This window comes from Pholcus phalangioides, unplaced genomic scaffold (assembly GCF_987345545.1).
Source record: "Pholcus phalangioides strain wild (caught in Gottingen) unplaced genomic scaffold, Ppha-v1.0 ptg000009l_1, whole genome shotgun sequence".
NCBI lineage: Eukaryota > Metazoa > Arthropoda > Arachnida > Araneae > Pholcidae > Pholcus > Pholcus phalangioides.
Genome location: NW_028301602.1, coordinates 37,686,618 through 37,705,494, shown reverse-complemented (window position 1 = coordinate 37,705,494; position 18,877 = coordinate 37,686,618). Strand labels below are relative to the sequence as shown.

The 18,877-nt window shown below is 36.6% G+C and overlaps 1 protein-coding gene across 1 annotated transcript; it reads left to right on the top strand.

Annotated features, from left to right (window-relative positions):
• The first annotated feature begins 1,958 nt into the window (after positions 1 to 1,958).
• Positions 1,959 to 18,313, top strand: LOC149083027 (uncharacterized). The gene is made up of 7 exons (XM_089236126.1): positions 1,959 to 2,241; positions 6,531 to 7,133; positions 8,371 to 8,519; positions 13,782 to 13,908; positions 14,822 to 15,019; positions 15,995 to 16,116; positions 16,223 to 18,313. The coding sequence occupies exons 1-7, from the start codon at positions 2,035 to 2,037 to the stop codon at positions 17,925 to 17,927; spliced, it is 3,111 nt and encodes a 1,036-aa protein (XP_089092252.1). The 5' UTR covers positions 1,959 to 2,034; the 3' UTR covers positions 17,928 to 18,313.
• The last annotated feature ends 564 nt before the right edge of the window (positions 18,314 to 18,877 follow it).

Sequence of the window (18,877 nt, the reverse complement as noted above, 5' to 3'; positions counted from 1 at the left end):
GGTTCACGCGGCGCAAAAAACCTATTACTAGGAAAACCCGGCTTAAAGGGAGCAATAATTTTTTATGAAAATTCGTATATATTTGATGAAAAAATAATTTCTCAGAATTAATGAAAAATTCATGGGAAATTTGTCATTCGGGGGAAAATAATTTTTATTGGTGAGTGGAAGGCATGTCGCTCTGGGTGACTCACGTTGCGCGCGGCACAGAAAACCTGCTCCTAGGAAAACCCGACTTTAATGTATCTTTATAGATTACTAGGGGCACTCTGCCCCTCTCCCCCCTTTTCTCTTCACAACATATCTTGTTTATTTCGTCCCACTTCATCAACGTGCTATGAAAAGGGACACGTGAAAGCACCAGCTAACTGAAGAAGCAAATTTTACAATGATAAAGCAACATAAAACAAATGTGATTAATCAAATACGCCCAGAAAACTTGCCCATGGGGTCACCAGACTCCAATTCGCTGAATTTTAGTGAGGCCCAGACGATTTATCTCGGGCTACCGATGTTGCAAATTCTACAATGTTAAACAACAGAAAAGAATGCGATTCATCCAGGGCCCCACAAAATGGAACCTGTAAACATGGGGCCCTCGACTTGGAAGCTTGTCGGTCATCCCCCGCTGCGAGTGCCACGAAAAATTTTCATTTGTATTCATTTTACCAACGAATAAAATCCAGGCCCGCCTCAATTACCCGTGACCGAATTCGCAAATTTTATGGGGCCCCCAGACTGGACTTCTTGGCTTCCGCTATCGAAAATTTTTCAATGTTAAGCAGCAAGAAAACGAGATCCATCAAAGGCCCCTGGAAATGAAACCTTTTAACGTCCCCATGAAGGTATACGTGCAATTCCCCCCCGGGTACCTCGACCCTGTGTGTTGGGAGCACTGGTGTTATATGTATATCATACATATACATACCTCTCGGCATGACCCCCACAGGGGCAGGGCTGACAGGGGCCGGAACGATTATCACTTTGATTTTTCACACTATAAATTAACCACAGAGGGGGGCCCCCTGAAAAGCTGGTTTAGTGGCTCGACATCTATTCCAGCCTAGGGGCCCTGCTGTAGAATATGGGAGCCTCTCGGTACATGCACATAACTTGGTTCCGATGTATGCTAGAGTTAAATGAAAACTTGACCCAAAATCGTAACCGATTTCCGTCACTCAAAAACGTAACAGATTTCCGTCACTCAAAAAACGTCACCGACTTCCGTTACATAAAATCGTCACTAATTTCGGTTGCATAGAAACAGGCCCTTTTCGAGTTTGTGATTTTATATTATAGAGTAGATTTTGCACTTGTGTCAGGATCAGTTATCCGGACAACCATTGCAGCGGGGTTTTTTTTCTAAACTAGCTCTTTTTAGGGAGAGTTTGCTACATCGATAGTAGTCTGCAGGGCCGCAACTAGATGCTTAATCACCAGGGACAAGTGCGCATTTTGGCGCCCCCTTGTAATGTTGATAGAGAGGTTTGAGAATAAAATTTGCGCTCCCTCTGGTCCAGCGCCCGGGGCAGGAGGTCCGCCTGCTCCCCCCTAGTTGCGGCCCTGGTAGTCTGTATCAGCAATATCGTCAGGTACATTCCATTTGGGTTTGGCTGCGTATTCAAACGCTGGCCGCCATTTTTGTTGACAAAAAGTTCTGGCTTTGACTAGAAAAAAAAATTTCCTCATATCCAGCATTTGCTGCCATCTATGATTTAAAAATAGCATTAGTTGATAGACTTTCGTTAATTTTCTAAGTAATAAATAACAGTATGAATTCAATTTTTTTTTCTTTGTTTCTGATTCATTAATGAAGTTCGCAAACTATTGAATAGATGGCAACAAAAAACCATCATTGACTGCAACTTGTATTGGTACCAGGTGACCATATTTAGTCGACATATTTTTTTGGCTACTTTCCAGGAGAATTTTGGCTGTTGATTTTCTGTGGATCTGGCAACTCTGTCACGTACTTTCTTTGTTTACATACAAATTCAACGTGGTTTGGCGCGTTGATTTGTCTTCTGCTTGGAGATGGACAAACATAAATCGATGACGGACATAATGTCGGCCAGCGAGCTCAAAGACAAACTTTACAAGTATTTCCACGACAGCGGCTCCCTGGACAATTTGAGGTGTCAGCTTCGCTCTCAACTCGCCAGCGAGATGCTCTACAACAAAGTCGATTCGCCACCGGCACAAAGCAACGAATCCGGAGACGTGCTCTTACTACCATTGCAAGTACGTATTGCTTATAATCAGGACCGCAACAAAAGCTGGGGGTTGGGAAGAGTGAAGCAAGCACGTCGGGTGCCCTGGGCCTCCGGACCAAAGGAGGCGCAAATTTCGCATCGGGGCATGAGGAATTCCGGGCATAAATATTCTATGTAATAAAACTAAAACCCGGACCCTTTTTTTTTAATAAACGGATCCGGGCATGAAAAATTCTGTAGGTTCATTTTAAATAATAAACCGTTAAAACAGCAGGCATGGCAATGTATGAGTAACTAATAAATACAACGAAATAATAAAACAGTATGATACAACCTGAGCAGTAGATAATCCAAATGACGCGAGCTACAGAAGGGAGGAATAATAATCAAAGAGAGAGACGCGCTGGAAATGAAACAACGGCTGTTTAGAATTTTTGAAAAAACGCTGTGAACAAAAGAAAAAGCCTGTTTGGCGAAGCCAGCGCCATCACCCAACGAAACCGGAAAGGTGTTAAAAAATACATCAACCCAGAGAAGCATTATGATGGTCTTGGCGACTTATTGCGAGGAAAAAGTCGCCAAAGTCGTGGCGGACCATACTGCATCTGTTACAATTTCGCCATTGCTCCCTCCCTCCAATCATTCAGGGGAGCTACATAAATTGGACAACAGACCCGCAGGTGACAAAAGTTTGAAAACCAACGATTTAACGCTATAATGCATGTTCGCCCTAGTTACACTGACATTAAATTGATGCAATCGAATCTCGTTGTAAAGAACTCCAAGAAATCACATTGACCTAGTGTAAATTTCGCTATAGAACCTAGAAAAAAATGTTGCATTGTTCCTATGTAAAGTTATGTGGAGGATTAGAAAAGTATTCGTTAAAATGAGATTTTCGCTATAACGGTATTCTACTGTATCTGCATCTAAAACTCTTGGGACTTCTTTGCAGCACATAAAAATAAGAACGGCTTTTGATGTCAAGGGAAGAAAAACAATCTTGTTATAGCAATTAATAGACATTGGGGCTGTTGATTAGCCTCCCATTTTAACCCTCTAACTTCAGCTTTACAAAAGGGGGTATTAAAATGGGTGCTTGTCCCTGTTGACGCAGCATGTAGTTGCAGTCCTGATTATAAGGACCTGACAATAAATTGATATCTATGTTTAAAACTGTGGCAACTTCTTCACAGCACTTAAAAATTTGAGCTACTTGTAGAATCATGGCCAATTTATAGGACTACTACTTTACCGCACACCAACTCGGGTCATATATCGCCATACTGCAATTTCCAACCACTGGAGTTGGGTGGGAAATGAAGGTTCCATCCATCGGTGGTCACCCTAGGCTCGGTAGGTAAAGAACTTGCTCCTGACATTCGATGCCCGGATTCAAAACCACGAACCTTGATGGTAACCTTCACAGTGGAAGACAAGCATCTTGCCACTCAGGCGTCAATTTATAAGACTGGTCAGGTGCAAAGGACATATCTGCATCTGGTTGCAAAACCCAAGGGCCATAAAAATAAACATACATTATCAGGGGTTTGTCCAGCAAAAATTTCGGTCCATTTTCTGGATCCTTCACAAAATATATATTAATGGAACCATAAATTTGACATTTCATTTGTTTTGTAATAAGTTAACCAGATCATTTCGCTTCCCATAAAATTACTTATTTTTCACAAAATCAATAACCATTTCACAAAAATAAACAAAATTTTCACAAAAACAGGACCTACAAAAAAGTCTGGACAGTCTCCTGATTATTTACATGGCAGAAGATACGTATATGGAGCTGGTCGTTTATTACGTATACGGCAGGAGACTTGCAGTGATGTCATGCACATTTGCCGGATCTTTTAGAGAAACATGACATCAGACATTTATTTGATGTGTGGCAGGTGTGATTAAGTCATGTCACTGGCTTGCTGTATCATTTAAAAACTAATAAAACAAATAATTATCTCATCTGTATTATAATTAGCATGATGTGTTTTCACTTTTGTTTTGTGCTTGTGCAGGCCAGTGGGCATACTTTACTTCAGGTATTAAGCTACTGTCTCATTTTTTGCAAAATGCGAAAGAAGTGGTAGCCACTTTTGCAAAAATGTATACAGGAAGTATGGAATGAGTAGAAATCCAACCATCCACCATTACATTAGCATTGTAGCATTTTGCTAAAGCTTTTCTCCCCTTTTTTCGCTTTTTTGCAAAAGGAATTTTTTATCTAGCTTAAACCCTGCTCTATTTGCTGATTAGCCACCCTACATAGCAAGCGCATCATCACCCTTCACCATCAACACCCTCACCATGGACATGAGTTAATCGGGCTTGAGTGACAGTAATTATGATGATGACTGGAGCTAAAGTTCAGTTCGTGACAAATCAGTTTTATATATTTGCCTTGCATACCCATATTTATCCTATTACAGATGTCGATGGCACAAAAAAATACTGGTCTTAGCCTTATTATAGTAATTTCCTATGGCGGTTCATGCTCTGATGTTCTGAATTTTGAAAATTATACTACTGCCATCTGCCAAGAAAAAATTTATTCATGTATTTACAATCAGTGATATATTGCACTGCAATTTATAACTTATTTTTATTTATCAAATTATTTTTCACATTATCTGTATATCTATGCAGTACAAAAATAATAATGCTGTAGCAATGCAACATTAGCATAAATAATTTGCACAGTGAGCCTAATCGATATCTTGATGTTGAAAATCCTTATTTAGGTTCAGCAGTTGCCATCGGCAATGGCTTTTTGCAAATAGTGCAAAAGTTCATATAACAATATTAAAAGATAAGCAATTTAAAAGATAGAAGATAGCGTAAGTACCTGGGTGCTTTTTTCAGAGTGGCGAAAATGAGCCTAATAACCTGTGTTATCCATCCCCCTTTCTCTCGTGTTTCTAACTGCTAAGGGTGTCTCATAATGGTGGACACCTCATAATTAATTCCTAATAATGGTGCAGGGCGTCACCCAAAGAGGAAAGAAGAATAGATAGCTCTCCAAGGAAAATGACACAAAACCTTGACCTTTGAAGACCAGACAAACCCCTCTTCCCATCTCGGAGGAGATATCAAAGCGTTCCCGAAGCACGGGTGCATCCTTTATTAAAAGCAAAGAAACGTAGTCACCTCAGACGAAACTTGACCATGTAACCCGTATCTTACAGGACACTTTTTTCTAATCAGTGCTTCTGAAAATGGTTCTTTTTTAATCCATCAAGTTCATTTGAAAAAGAAGAAATTCTGTGGTATTAAGTTGGTATCAGATCCATTTGAAGAATTAAATTAATAACAAAATTTTCAGGTGGGGGGGGGGGAGCACCTTCTGCAGAAGCAGCACCTGGTAATTTAAATAACTTACGTTTAAAAAATCTTTTAACATATCTTTACTTTAACTTTCATTTCAAAGGATGCACTTGCGTAGCTGTCTATAAGAAAACAAAAAAATATTTTTTGTTTTTTTACGCATGCCTGCATTGGGAATGTGGTTTGAAAAAATAAATGCCCATTAAGAGTTTTTACATTTCCGACAATAGATTCGTCCAGCCCTGGTATACAGGCCATCAATAAGGTATTGTGGGTTTTTTAGTTTTCTCATATTGTTGATATGATCTCGCAGTTCATTTTCGTTATAAGTGAAGGAGAGATCACGCTGTCTTCTTCTGACAAATTCATTTTGTAAAAAGGCAAAAAACATAGTTGTCAATGCTTCTGATTTTATCCAGAAGCCTTTCAATTTTTTAGCCTGTTATCAAAATCTTCCAGTCGAAAAACCAGATTCTTCCAATTTCCCATATCTTTAACAAAATCCTCAAATTGGACTTCACAGAAATTTAAATCTTTGGGGAAAATCCCTTCTTCCTTGTAATCTCAAAATCATCATGTTTTCTTGAGAAAAATATGGGAATTGTCAATTGTTAACAAGTATTCTACCAAAACTGAGCAAAGTTTCCCATTATTGCTAAAATTTTCAAAAACCATTGGCAGTAGTGGGAAATGAAGTGCTACTACAAATCAGTAGATTAAAATGGCTGTGGTGGAAGAGTTCTCATGGTGACGGACTCGCATTGCGAGGACCTGGGTTCGAACCCCACCTTCACCGCAGTGGTTGTTAGCGAAGTCTCATCAAATTAGAGTCTATCTCTTTTTTTACTTTCATAGAACTGTCTGTGTTTTAATAAAATAAAGATTTTTTTACTTTCTTCATATTAAAATAGTTTCTGTTCATTATGAAATCATAGGTTGTAACGAACTCTATTATAATCTGTTTGTCATTGTTCTTTATTCTAGGTAAGCAATTGGCTTGTTTATGACCACTTGAAAAGATTAAACTTCGAGTATTCATTATCAGTTTTCATGAGCGAAGCAAACCTCAGCGATCCAAAGAGACTTCTTAGCATCAAGGACATACTTAAAATTACTGGAATCTCTGAGGGCTCGTCAGATTACAAGAATTTATTGAGCAGCTACGAAAAATGCTCTCAAGAGAGCTTTCTATATTTGTTTGTCTCTTCTTTGAGCAAATACAGAAATTCTGTGCCAAAGACGGTAGGGAAAGATGCAGATAAGGACAGAACTGTTTTAGAGGATCAAAAGCAAGTAAAGCTTGATGAGACACAACCAGCATTATCGTTGGGGCCATGCACTGGTTTTATGGAAAGTTCAGTGGAAAAGAATTCTTCTTTTACCAGAGAAAATGATTTGCCGTACCACCAAATACAACTGGAGAAGCAAAGGCATAAGGCAGAGATGCTGAATCTGCAGCAGAAACTTTTACAGGAAGTTGACAGTTTGCACGAACGTGAATATGCTCAGAAACTACTGTTAGAAAAAGAAAGAAATCGACTGATTCAAGAGCAAAGTCTTGTCAGCATGGAGAGAGAAAGACTGAAGGTAATTTTTTCAAGTGCTATTTTTATCAGTGGGACCAAATTTCAATAAAAATAAAACTGGAACATTAGGCCAATTCTTGCCAAATACGTTGATGCCCCCCAACTTTCGAATTTTTTGGCTAATGAAGATTTTTTAAAGATTTTTCTGTCTTGGCTAACAAATACAACTTCGGCTAATTAGAATTTTTGCTGATATGAATGCACATGCTTTTTTTAAATAGCTACATCGTGGGCTGAATTGTAGCACCAATTATCACCAGAATTACTACTACTACACCAAACACCAACTCTGGCCATATCTCTATAATGCAATTTACTGTCATTAATGAGATGGGTTAGAAATGAAGGTGGTGTCTATCGGTAGTCATCTGAAGCTTGTTAGGTGAAAATATCTTATCTATATCCTCCCTCTGGTTTGAACCTGGAACTGTGACAGCAACCTTCATGGTGGTAGACGAGCATCTTACTACCACGTCACTCGGCCACTCACCAGAATTACTGTCGCCCAAGCCCAATTAAGTGATGTCCAAGTCGGAATCTTTTTCTAGATGTATCTTCATGTCTCTTTGTGGAAGTTTTGTAACCATTTCATGTGAAATGGAAGATTCAGATAATAAAAAATGCATTGAATAAATAAATAAATAAAAAGGAGCTATATATATGTTTTCAGAGCAAGCATTCTTTCAATGCAAGACTTTTTAGCATCAAATTGAACAATCTGGGCATTGTAAGAGCTTATTTTTTTCACACCTGCATGTGTCAGACACAACAGTGAGCTGACCAAATCACAAATGGATGGGGACACCTATGAATTTGTGGAGTTTGTGTCAGCACCAACATCAGTAGACTAAAGCTGGTGTTGCCATTTCCATTTTGAAGCTGTTCATTTTCAGTTATATAAAGTTTTTTTTAGAACTAATTTAATTAATTATCCATAGAAAATTATGGAAACTCAAGTTTCGGCTAACCTAGTGTTATTCCGGAAAGAACTATCTTCATTAGCTCAGATATCTCTGTAAATTCCTATTAATTATATGTCTATTAAAAAACTAACTTATTTGAGACCTAATAATATGCTCTCCCAGGAAAATGCAAAAAACTAGCTGAGACACTAGAACAGGTCCTTCAAACCCAGAGGTCTGTTCACCCCTATCATTTTACAAATTTTTGGTTACTTTCTTCAAATGAATCGGTTTACTTGAGATTCATGAAAATGACTTGATGATTGATCTTTGCAGATGAAAGAATTAGAGCTTCAAAGAAAGACTGACGCATGGCATAGAGAAATCAACGAAAAGGTGAAGCGAGTTTCTCAAGAATTTCCAGAAAAGCCTAGACAAGAAGAATACCATGATTGGGAATTCAAAGTTAGAGAACAGCAACAATGGTAGCGAGAGTAGTTTTAGAAAGTCTCTCTTTCCTTACTATAATGCTAGCCTATATATATTTTTAATGCAGTTTTTAATCATCCATCAGAGTTTTTTGTAACAAGCGTTACACAGAAATAAACACACAAACAATTTCACGTCAGGTTCACTACACATACACACACATTCCAACATGTACCAAGTCATTAGAAGTACCACAGAGGAATATGGACAAGGTGCATGTGCAGTTTAGCAGTAGCCAACACCATCTATAGCAGAAGGCCTTTGGTCGAGGCTTGTGATTTCACTGAACAAGGTCATCTCCCCTGTAGCCATTATATACAGCAGGCAGATGCATGCACCATCTTTACCCTTTTTTGTGTATCCAATTGCTTCTTCAATGACGTCACAAGCTTCACTCGGAGGCCTTCTGCTATAGATAGTGTTGCCCCAACCCTATGATGGGTAACTGGTGTAATAAAATACAGGGCGTCAATACAATTGAAAGACTGTATTTTAAAGTAGCCTACAGGTGAAACCAGTCATCAGAAAATTGTGAAATTTTGTGGAGGACTTCATGAAGTGATGGGAATTTGTTTCATCAGAAAAGAATTATTTGTACATGTCTCCACCAGAGGGCGTTTTATTAAGAAATGACACAAATAGGCAAACGGTTACAATTTTAGCAGTTGTTAAACACTTTTACAATTGGTACTTCAACAAAACATGTTCCACATGATAGCCATCATTTTCAGATACTATATGTAATTGCAAGATGGTATGTTCCACAACTGACTGAAGTGTGTGCAGGGAAATGTTCCGCACGTGGCGTGAAATGCAGCCTTTAAGGTCAGGTAAAGTTCTTGGATTGTCACGATTTACCACATGTTTCAAATGCCCCCAAAGTCAAAAATCCTATGGAACAAGGTCATGGATAATCGCACTAATTGGGGGAAGTGCCGGCTGATGACACGTTCTTCTGTAAAATGTGTTTTAAGAACATTCTTAACACACACTGCAATGTGTGGAGGAGCTCTGTCTTGCATAAATATTGTGTCTTCAAAGCAGTGACGTGCTTTCAGAGCTGAAACAATTTTGTTCTCTAACAGCAATGCATATCGCTTCCCAGTGATCAAACATGTCACTGGACCTGTAGAACGTTACTCCTCATAGAAGTAGGGACCGAGAATAAATGATGCAGTAAATCCACACCATACCGTCACTTTTGGTGAATGCAACGGAACCACTAAAATAGAGTGCGAATTTTCTAGCTCCCAAATTCAGCAGTTGTGAGTATTGACTGCACCGTCGAAATGAAAATGTGCTTCATCTGTCCAGAGGATTTTCCAAGGCCATTTTGAATCAACCTCAATGAGAGCTAAAAACTGCAGTGCGAACCGAAGTAGGGCGTCATAATTATGTGGAAGCAACCGCTTCACAAGTGAAAGTTTGTATGGATAATATTGGAGGATATTCTGCATGATCATATGGACAGTTGAACGTGGCCTATCCAAAGCCTGACACTATTGCTACCACATGAATTCATAGCTCTGTCCTCTTCCACCTGAAGTGAAACCTCCTGTACTGTGTCTATAGAAAGTTTTTTTCCTCTTCCAGGACCAACAGCCATCGATCCTGTGATTTCAAATTTCATTATCATATTCTGAAGGTTTTTAACATTCATTGGACCTTTTCGAATCCTCTTCCAAGTCTGATATTTTTGTAGAGCAGTTACTGTGGAACTGCTGTTTTGGTAAAATAATTTGACCAAGAAAGTGTGATCTCGTAAACTTGTCGTCATTGTGAGCAGCAAACGCATTGGGAAACAAGATCACAAATGTTTCTAGATTTTATAACTGCTGCATGGCATCACATAAATTTACATGTTTACAGCAAGTATTCAAAGTGAAATACCCTCTGGTGGTGGCATGTGCCACTAATATTTTTCCCCCTGAAACATGAAACACAAACTCCCATCACTTTAAGTCCTCTACAAAATTTCACACTTTTCTGATGACTGGTTTTGCCTGTAGGCTACTTTAAAATAGGGTCTTTTAATTATGGACACCCTGTATTAGATTCCCTTGAATGGACGTAAGCCTATTTAACTTTTGGGAGGTCACTGAGAAAGAGGAGCAAGTTTGAAGATTTTCTTTGCAATGGTGGGCAATGCCATTGTCCCCTAATTGCTTATGTAAAGTCATTGGAAAGGCAGTTGTCTTAAAAATGTAAGATTAAGAGATTAAGATTTAAAGTTAAACGTGAATTTTTTTCCTATGTAATGCTTGTTATGTGCAGTGCTGCCATCAGTTTTCCTAACTATGATTGAAGTGTTATTACACTAAAACAAACTTCACGTTAGGTTCACAACACATACATGCACATTCTGGCATGTACTAGCTCATTAGAAATTCTGTAGATTATGTGTACGAGGTGCATATATGGTTAAGTAGTAGTAGTTGAAAATGATCAGTGTCTCAGCATCAGTCACTATCAGTGCCATCCCCAACTCTTTTCAAGGGTGCGGTAGCCCAGGTCGATAAGATGCTCGCCTAAAGTACCGAAGGATATTTAGATGTGTCGCGAGTTCAATACCCGGTTCGTCCTTGTCAGAAAACTTCAAGTTTTTAGGTAATCTGAGGTACAACAAAAACGGTGACAAGACCACAGGAAAAAATTGCTACCACAAGGAGCCCCCCATTGAGGGGTTAGCTCACCAACCCCTCGACGAGTATAAAAAACAAGCCTGCCATTCGCAATCGGCAATAAATTGTATGTCCCAGTCTAATTAGCCCTCATGTGCAAAAAGTGACTGTGGTACGACAAAAATTATCAACTCTTTTCAATCACTCTCTCGTCTTCGTGCCCTTTTAACCCTTTAAGCAGCATTGACAAGATATATTGCCTCATTCAAAGTGTCCTATTTCAGCGTTGACAAGCATAGATATTTTGTAAAGTTGATTTCTCAATGAAACACTTTTTTTCTATACCTTTACACCTGCTGAAAATTAAAAAAAAAACCTACTTCATTTAAAAAGGCATGACATTTTATGTGGGTTAGTGATTTATGCTATGCTGCTTAAAGGGTTGACATTCTTCATTTTTTGAAGCAAATTGTATGTGTGGCATCTATATCTTATTGAAGAATATAAATACAGTGAGTATATGCTAGTACTGCTTTTGCTTGTCTTTTTTTAAAAGTAAAATCAACATTTTTAGAGCATTTTTTATTTCTCGGAATACTTCAGCCTGTCCTTTTCTTTGTGGATGACCTATAAGATTCAAATCACATTGACAATGCAAGAAATTAATTGAAGCTGTTTTGAGGAATTAGCGATTCTGCATACAGGATGAGATAGGAAAATATTTTTGTTTAGTTCAGATGACTACAGAGATATTGACTTGGGTAAAATACTAAAAGATATGGTACATAGATAATAGAAGAGGCTCATGTGCACACACAAGACCTACGGCTATGTATGCTATATTATGACTGAGCTTTTCTCTGTACTCTGCAAAAAAAAACTTTTTGTTTTGACATGTTATATCACTCCTTGCAACAATCTAGTGCATTCCTAGTTTAATTTAAGTTTTCCCAAAAAAATTGTTGATGGATAGCAATAAACAATTACACAACACAAAATTTTCCACTTGAAAATTTATTATAGTTTAATTAGAGTTACATCAAAAATTTTCAACAATTAAAATTTTTTTTCATCATTTGAAATAACATGTTGCTGCAATTTCAAAGTTTTATTCTAATAAAATATCACAAATTATATAATTCATCACAGTTAGCAAATTAGATATGTCTCGCCCGATCGATGGCCAACATCAATCCAAGTAGAATATTCCTGGAAGTTCGTTCCTACTCTGGAACCACCTTTCTGTGGCAGCACAATCGCATTCAATCAGCTAGGAAGTCTATGCTGATTCGCATTACCTTTCCTCAGACACTACAGGGATAACAGAAATCTTCAGGAAGAGAGCGTTATCAGATTGATAAATGATTGACTCAGGAAATTAGTGAAGGGAGGACCATAGGAAGTCACATCATTGTTACGATTATCAGCATGAACATTTCATGCCAATCTTTAGAATGTGATCACAACAGAGACATCAGGGGGATTGATAGCGAGTAACTGATATCTCCATTCCATCATCATTACAAGAATGGCGAGGTGACCACCAAGTCAAGACTATCGCATATGATCCATTATAGCATCCATATGATTGGGAAGTGCTTTAGGCCATTGGCGTACGCAAAGGGGGGTTTTGGGATTCTAAACCCCCACCCCCCCTTGAGACAAGATTATAGTGTTATTAAAAACTTGTACTCCCCTCTCAGAAGGAAAAAAATCTGACCCCGCCCCCAATAAAATTCTGTGTATGCCTATGCTCCAAGTCTAAGCACTTTATTTTTGCTCAGACCGCAACTAGAAGAAAGCAGAAGAGTAAGTACATGTTCATAACACACTACTAGAATTTAAGGAGAAATTCCCAGGGTCATGCATGACCACAGGACCCAATCAGCTTTCAGATCCAACATCACAGAAATTAGCAGAAAATCTCAAGTGAGCATAACTTAATTTGCATGTATGCATGTAATATAATATTGAGAAATCTGAATATGGCAACATAGATCTACCGTGATTGCCAACACCGACCGACCATGTCAAAAGTAAATATATACTATTTCAAATAAAAATTACTAAATTTTGGGATTTGATAAGGACTTCTCTGCCACAGGTCTGAGGATATGTTACACCCTTTCATTTTGGCAGTAGAGGTCTGTGACACTGTAGATTGGCTTATCCATTTTGGAATGATGGAAGAATTTCAAGAAGCTTATGTTTCTTCCATTCATGCAGCACCTATGTTTATTTTATTTTTGTTAAAAAAATGCAATTGATGAAAAATTGTCTATGATCACCATCAAATAACGTTCAAGTTTTTACTATTTGAATTACATTTCAAGTGTTTAGAATTTGTTCTGATCATCCAGTGAGAATTAAGCAGGGGTGAGAGTTAAGCATTTCTTCCATGATTCACCGGTGATGTATTTTATGCCCATAAAATTAATAGAAACATAACAAATTATAAATTCTACTTGAAATCTTTATCTTAATATTTGGTGTTTGCTGTGAAAACAAGATGTTTGCCACATTTCCATACATTAATGGTAAATTTTTGGTTGTAGGTTATTTGCTCACTTATGCAGTATCATTACTGAACTGTAGTCGTAGTGTGTATTATTTAGCAGTTATGATTTTGTTCATCAGGTTGGAAACCGAAATACAGAAAATAAAAACTCAAGCCACTGAAATAAATATGCTGAAACAGAAAATTGCTGAAGTTGAAGAATCTTACAAAAATCTCAACCAAGAATATTCAGAATTAAACCATGAGGTAGGTATACAGAGTATGTTTTTAGAGAATTAGATGAATGATTATTATCAGGTTTTTTGTTTCCTAAAATTTTCTGTGTGAAAGATTATGTATTTCACTGCTGCTAAGGCTTAAAATTTTTTTTGTTATCATCCAGATGTTTATCCTGTTTAGCAATGTCACCTGTAAGCTACTCGTGTGTGCAGTATGCATGGCTAAAAATACTTCTTAATACAGAATGTTTGCAATGCAAATGAAATTAAATATGCATGTACTGTATGTATAGTATATGATAGTGCATTGTTTTGACATCCCGTATGAGACATCAAAATTATGAGGTGCAGGTGAAAAAAAAAGTCCAAGGTCACATTGCTGTCTAGTATGGGGAAAAATCCTCAGTCTGGTAATATGAGTGTGTGTGAGGTTTAAATGGATTCAATTTATTTGAATATAAGTGCTGGTAAAAAAAGTATTTTATGTGCATAGAATAAAAATCCTATATAACAATATTCAAGGGATTGAAGAAACATATTGTTATAAGTGGAATATACTAGCCTTATAAAAAAAATGTGTGTTGAGACCAGAGATTAATATGGTTATATTGCCGTTATGTAGAATTTTCACTGCATTATGTATGCATTTAAAAAATAATTTCCTGCTCAGTTTGGAAACAAGTTTATTTTCTCCACTAGCGTACACAAGTGGGGGATAAGCCTTGAGTTCAGATCATGGTGTTTTTTTGCACTTAAACCCAAGTGAAAAACAATAAACCTCTTCCCTTACCCTGGAGGCAAAAAAAAAGATGACTCCATTTGTTTTAGTTTGGGAAAAAATCCTGCAATCCTACTACTGGATTCGCTCCAACCTCTTTCTCTAACCAGAGTCTATTTGAATATCTATAGCCAGTTGTTATAAAAGATTTGTCTGTTTTCAGAATGCCAGTCTTCGGACGAAAGTAAACTCTATGTCAGACTATACCATCATGAAAGAAGAACTTTCCTTAAAAACCAAGAAGCTCATGAATGCAGAGATGCAAATTTCAAAACTTAAGTCTGAGATTGAATCTGAAAAAAGAGCATCATTTGATATTATCCGAAAATTACAGCAGGAGATAATACAGAGTTTGCCAAAGGTAAATTTCACATGCATACAGTCAAATCTCTAAGGCCTAACAAATTTTCTCAATTTAATTTCGTTTTTTTTCTCTTGTCCCTGTGTGCACACTCTGCCCCATAGAGATATTTGCTGTTGTTTAGCAGATATTTCTGTAACCTTTGACTTAAAAAATATACCTTCAATTACAAAAAGTTTTTAAATGATGTGTAGTTTTTTTTACGTAAAATCTAAAAATTTCTTTGAGGTGTCATATATATAAGAAAATACAAACATTTACTTTTTATTCGGTCCCTGTGTACCAAAAGTTCCAATTATTGAAATGCAGATCCTACTTTGAAAAGTCATTTGCAAAAAATTCAATTTTTAGATGCAATATTAAATATATAAAATCATTGTTTTGGCAACTTATTACTGTATTTGCAAGTTTTCATTAGCTCAAAAGTTACTATTTTTAGGGAACAAAAGTAGAATGAACTCAACACCATTTTATTTGAAACAACAATTACATTTTTTGGCAATTACTGAATTTTTATAACTTCAAATTTTTGATTTATGTTCACATTTTGTGAACCACACCCCTCGATCATTGGCAATAAATGCTGAAAACTTCAAAGTCAAACATCAGGTAATATTGAATTTAAAAATATGAAATTTTTTGCAAATGACTTCTCAGAGCTGCATTTACAATTCATTAATTGGAAGTTTACGCACCCGGAGTCTACATAAGAAGTTAATTTTTTTTGTATACAACATCTTGGAAAATTTTAATAACCACACATCATTTCAAAACTTCTTATAATTGAAAGTGTGTTTCTAGAGTCAACGGTTACAGAGATATTCTCAGTGAAAACAATATGGGACACAGCCCATATATTTGTGTATTTTTGAGCTCTTTACTCACATTACTCTAAGTATTATAAATATTTGTTAATTTTTTATTTTTATTCAGGGCAGATAATTGATTGATGCAATTATTTTTATTTTATTGCAGACAGAGTGCCAACCATTATCAAGTACTCGTCCTGCACCTAGTATGTTAAACAAAGAGAAAATACTTACAGAGGAAGGGAACAACAAGGATACAGAGAGGTTTTGCCGAGCTGTTCTTCAAAGGTAATTATGATTTCTACAATATGTGGAATACAGTTTATATATATAGTGATTATGGTTTTGAAGTTTTTTTCACTCTGTGTGTAAATCTTCATAATCAATTTTGCAGACTGCAAGAACAGAAAGATGACATACAAGAACTTCATAGACTCATACGTAATTTGTATTATTCTACCAACCAGTCCAAAGATGCAAAAAAGAACATAGAAACTTCATCTCAAAACTTTCTTGACGATCCTGCATCAAAGCTCAAAAATCACAGAATCTTTGATATCTATAAGAAAGATATGAAGCAGAAAAATGCAAATTTCTCATTGAAGTATGAAAATGTAGCTTCACAGTTTATAGCAGATGCAAAAAAACGTATCAGGGAGCTCGAAAATGAATCAAAAGCACTGGAACAAAAATGTACTGAAGTCATCAACACAACTCCTATACTAGCTGCAAATACTGCATATAAACCAATTTCATCTTTACCAGGTCAAAATATGAAAGTAGTATCTTCCAGAATAACTGCATGGCCTGAGCAGAAAGATTATTTTCAGTACCAAAATTTTAGTGGACAACAGCATGGAGATTTATCGAAAACTATGGATTCTTTTATAGAAAAGGATCTGATAAAGTATTTCCACTATTTGGGTGTTGATCGTAATGGTAAAGTTGATGTAGCTACCAAGGAAGATGGTGAGGTTTCAGCGTCGAAGTCTTCAGGCCCAAAAGTAACTTCAAATAATTTTGTTCTTCAGAACAAAGCTTTTCTCAATGAACAAAGATCTTCAGTATCGAATATGAAAAATCAAACATTTGTAAAAGAAAGCATTGCCACAGACCAGTTTCCTGGTGACTTTAGCTCTTTCTCAAATATCAACAACACTGATCTACAGAAAGAAACTGTAAACATCTCTAAATTCAATGTTGCAAATACAGGTCTTCATACTTATGAATCAGTTTTTAAAAGTCCTTCACTTGTTGACATAAGTGGTGAAAATTCTAACACTCTGGACCAACATAAAAAGGGTGGTGAGAGAGAGCTGATCAAAACTACAGATCAATCCAGTTCGATTCTTACACATGAAATAAGAGACCTTGAAGAAGAATCAGGTCAGTCCAAGAAAAATAAAATTACAGAACCAGAGACTTTTGTAAAAAATCTGGAAACAGTTAAAGCAAGTATGAAAATTGCACCAGAAAATATAAACTGCAAAAGCAGTTTGAATAAAGAAACTGAATGCGAAGAGAATGCTGGCTCAGATGGATTGGAAATGATATTGAACATAACTGAAGTACCTGATAACAACATGGGAGGAGACTCAACAACATCAAAAAGACCAGAACCTGAGCCAGAAGCAAAAATTCCATTAAGATTGCCCTTTCAGAAACAACAGAACTTTTTTGTAGCTGCTGTTGTTTCGGAAAAAGAGCCAGACTTGGATTTAGATGCATTGCTCAAAGATGATAATGCACCAAACAAACATCCTTCAGAACTGCATGTTTCTGCAGAGAATTCGTCAAAGCCTTCTGTTTTGTCCCGAAAAATGTCAGAAGAAATGAAAGCAGAAGATAAAACTGTTGAAGATTACAAAGAAGACACCAATTCTCATGGTTCACAGACAAGTTGTTCGAAAAGTTCAATTTCAGATTGTGAGAAAGTCAGTCATGAAGACATCTCTCATAATGAGTCAGATTTTGAAAACATGGAGGCAAATAGTCAGTCAATTAGTGAATTGGAAATCTCTGCGAATGAACTCAGTGATCTCCATGTTTCTGTTGGAACTGATGAAGAGGAGTTAAGAGAAAGAAACGAAGACTGGTAATAGGAATTTTTCAGTAGTGGTTTAGCATCTAGCGCTGTAAATTTTAAAAAGCTTGGCTTTTTTTTATTACCCAATTAACAATGATTGTGGAAGGAAATCCTTCAGGATTAGGAGATCATTGTAATTGAGATAAAAGGTACTTTGTTTGATATTTCATCACCCACTGTGATATTAGATATAGTTACTCTGTAATCACAAATGCATTCCATGTAAAAAATTTCATTGGGCAGCATAAATTCATTGATATACTGCAATATGTAGAGATACAGTGAATTTATGAAATGTGTGATGATGTATCTACCAAGTGTTATTCATGTATCTGTTATTTATTTGGACCTTGCCCTCTTGAAAGATCTCAATAAAATAAAATCCATTGTTTCTCTGAATTTCACATAAAATATATAGTTAAGATGCTATTTGTGCCAATTGATATTAAGCTTACAGTAGAACCTCTTGATAACAGATACATGGCACTGAAAATTTTGTCCACTAATGAAGGGTGTCCATGAATAGGTAGTGAAGCCTGTTGACAGAATTAAGAGTGGCAGTTAACCATAGGTGTCCACTAAAAAGGAGCATCTGTTATTGGAGGTTCTACTGTATATTCTTTGACTATAATTATAGAAACGTTGATATCCTGTCTACTTTCAGTTTATCATCGCATGACTTAATTACCATTTGAGATGAGAAAAAGGATCACTGAATATTGATTAAAACCATACAGGATTTGACAGCTGTTTTGGCTTTTTCGGTCAATATCCATACTCATTTACAGATTCAGAAATTTTTTTAAATAATAAATTTAATACAGTTGAATCCCATTTTTACAAATACCAATATAATGAAAATCTCGTTTTAACGAACACTTTTCTAATCCCCTGATAAGTTTACATATGTAGGAACAATGAAAAAAACCCGGAATTCCTTTATAACAAAGTGATTTCTCCGAT

Coding starts and splice junctions, on each gene's coding strand:
- LOC149083027 (XM_089236126.1), top strand. CDS start 2,035: ATGGACAAACATAAATCGATGACGGACATAATGTCGGCCAGCGAGCTC. Junction 8,520..13,781: donor GTTAGAGAACAGCAACAATG/GTAGCGAGAGTA, acceptor TTTGTTCATCAG/GTTGGAAACCGAAATACAGA. Junction 13,909..14,821: donor ATTCAGAATTAAACCATGAG/GTAGGTATACAG, acceptor GTCTGTTTTCAG/AATGCCAGTCTTCGGACGAA.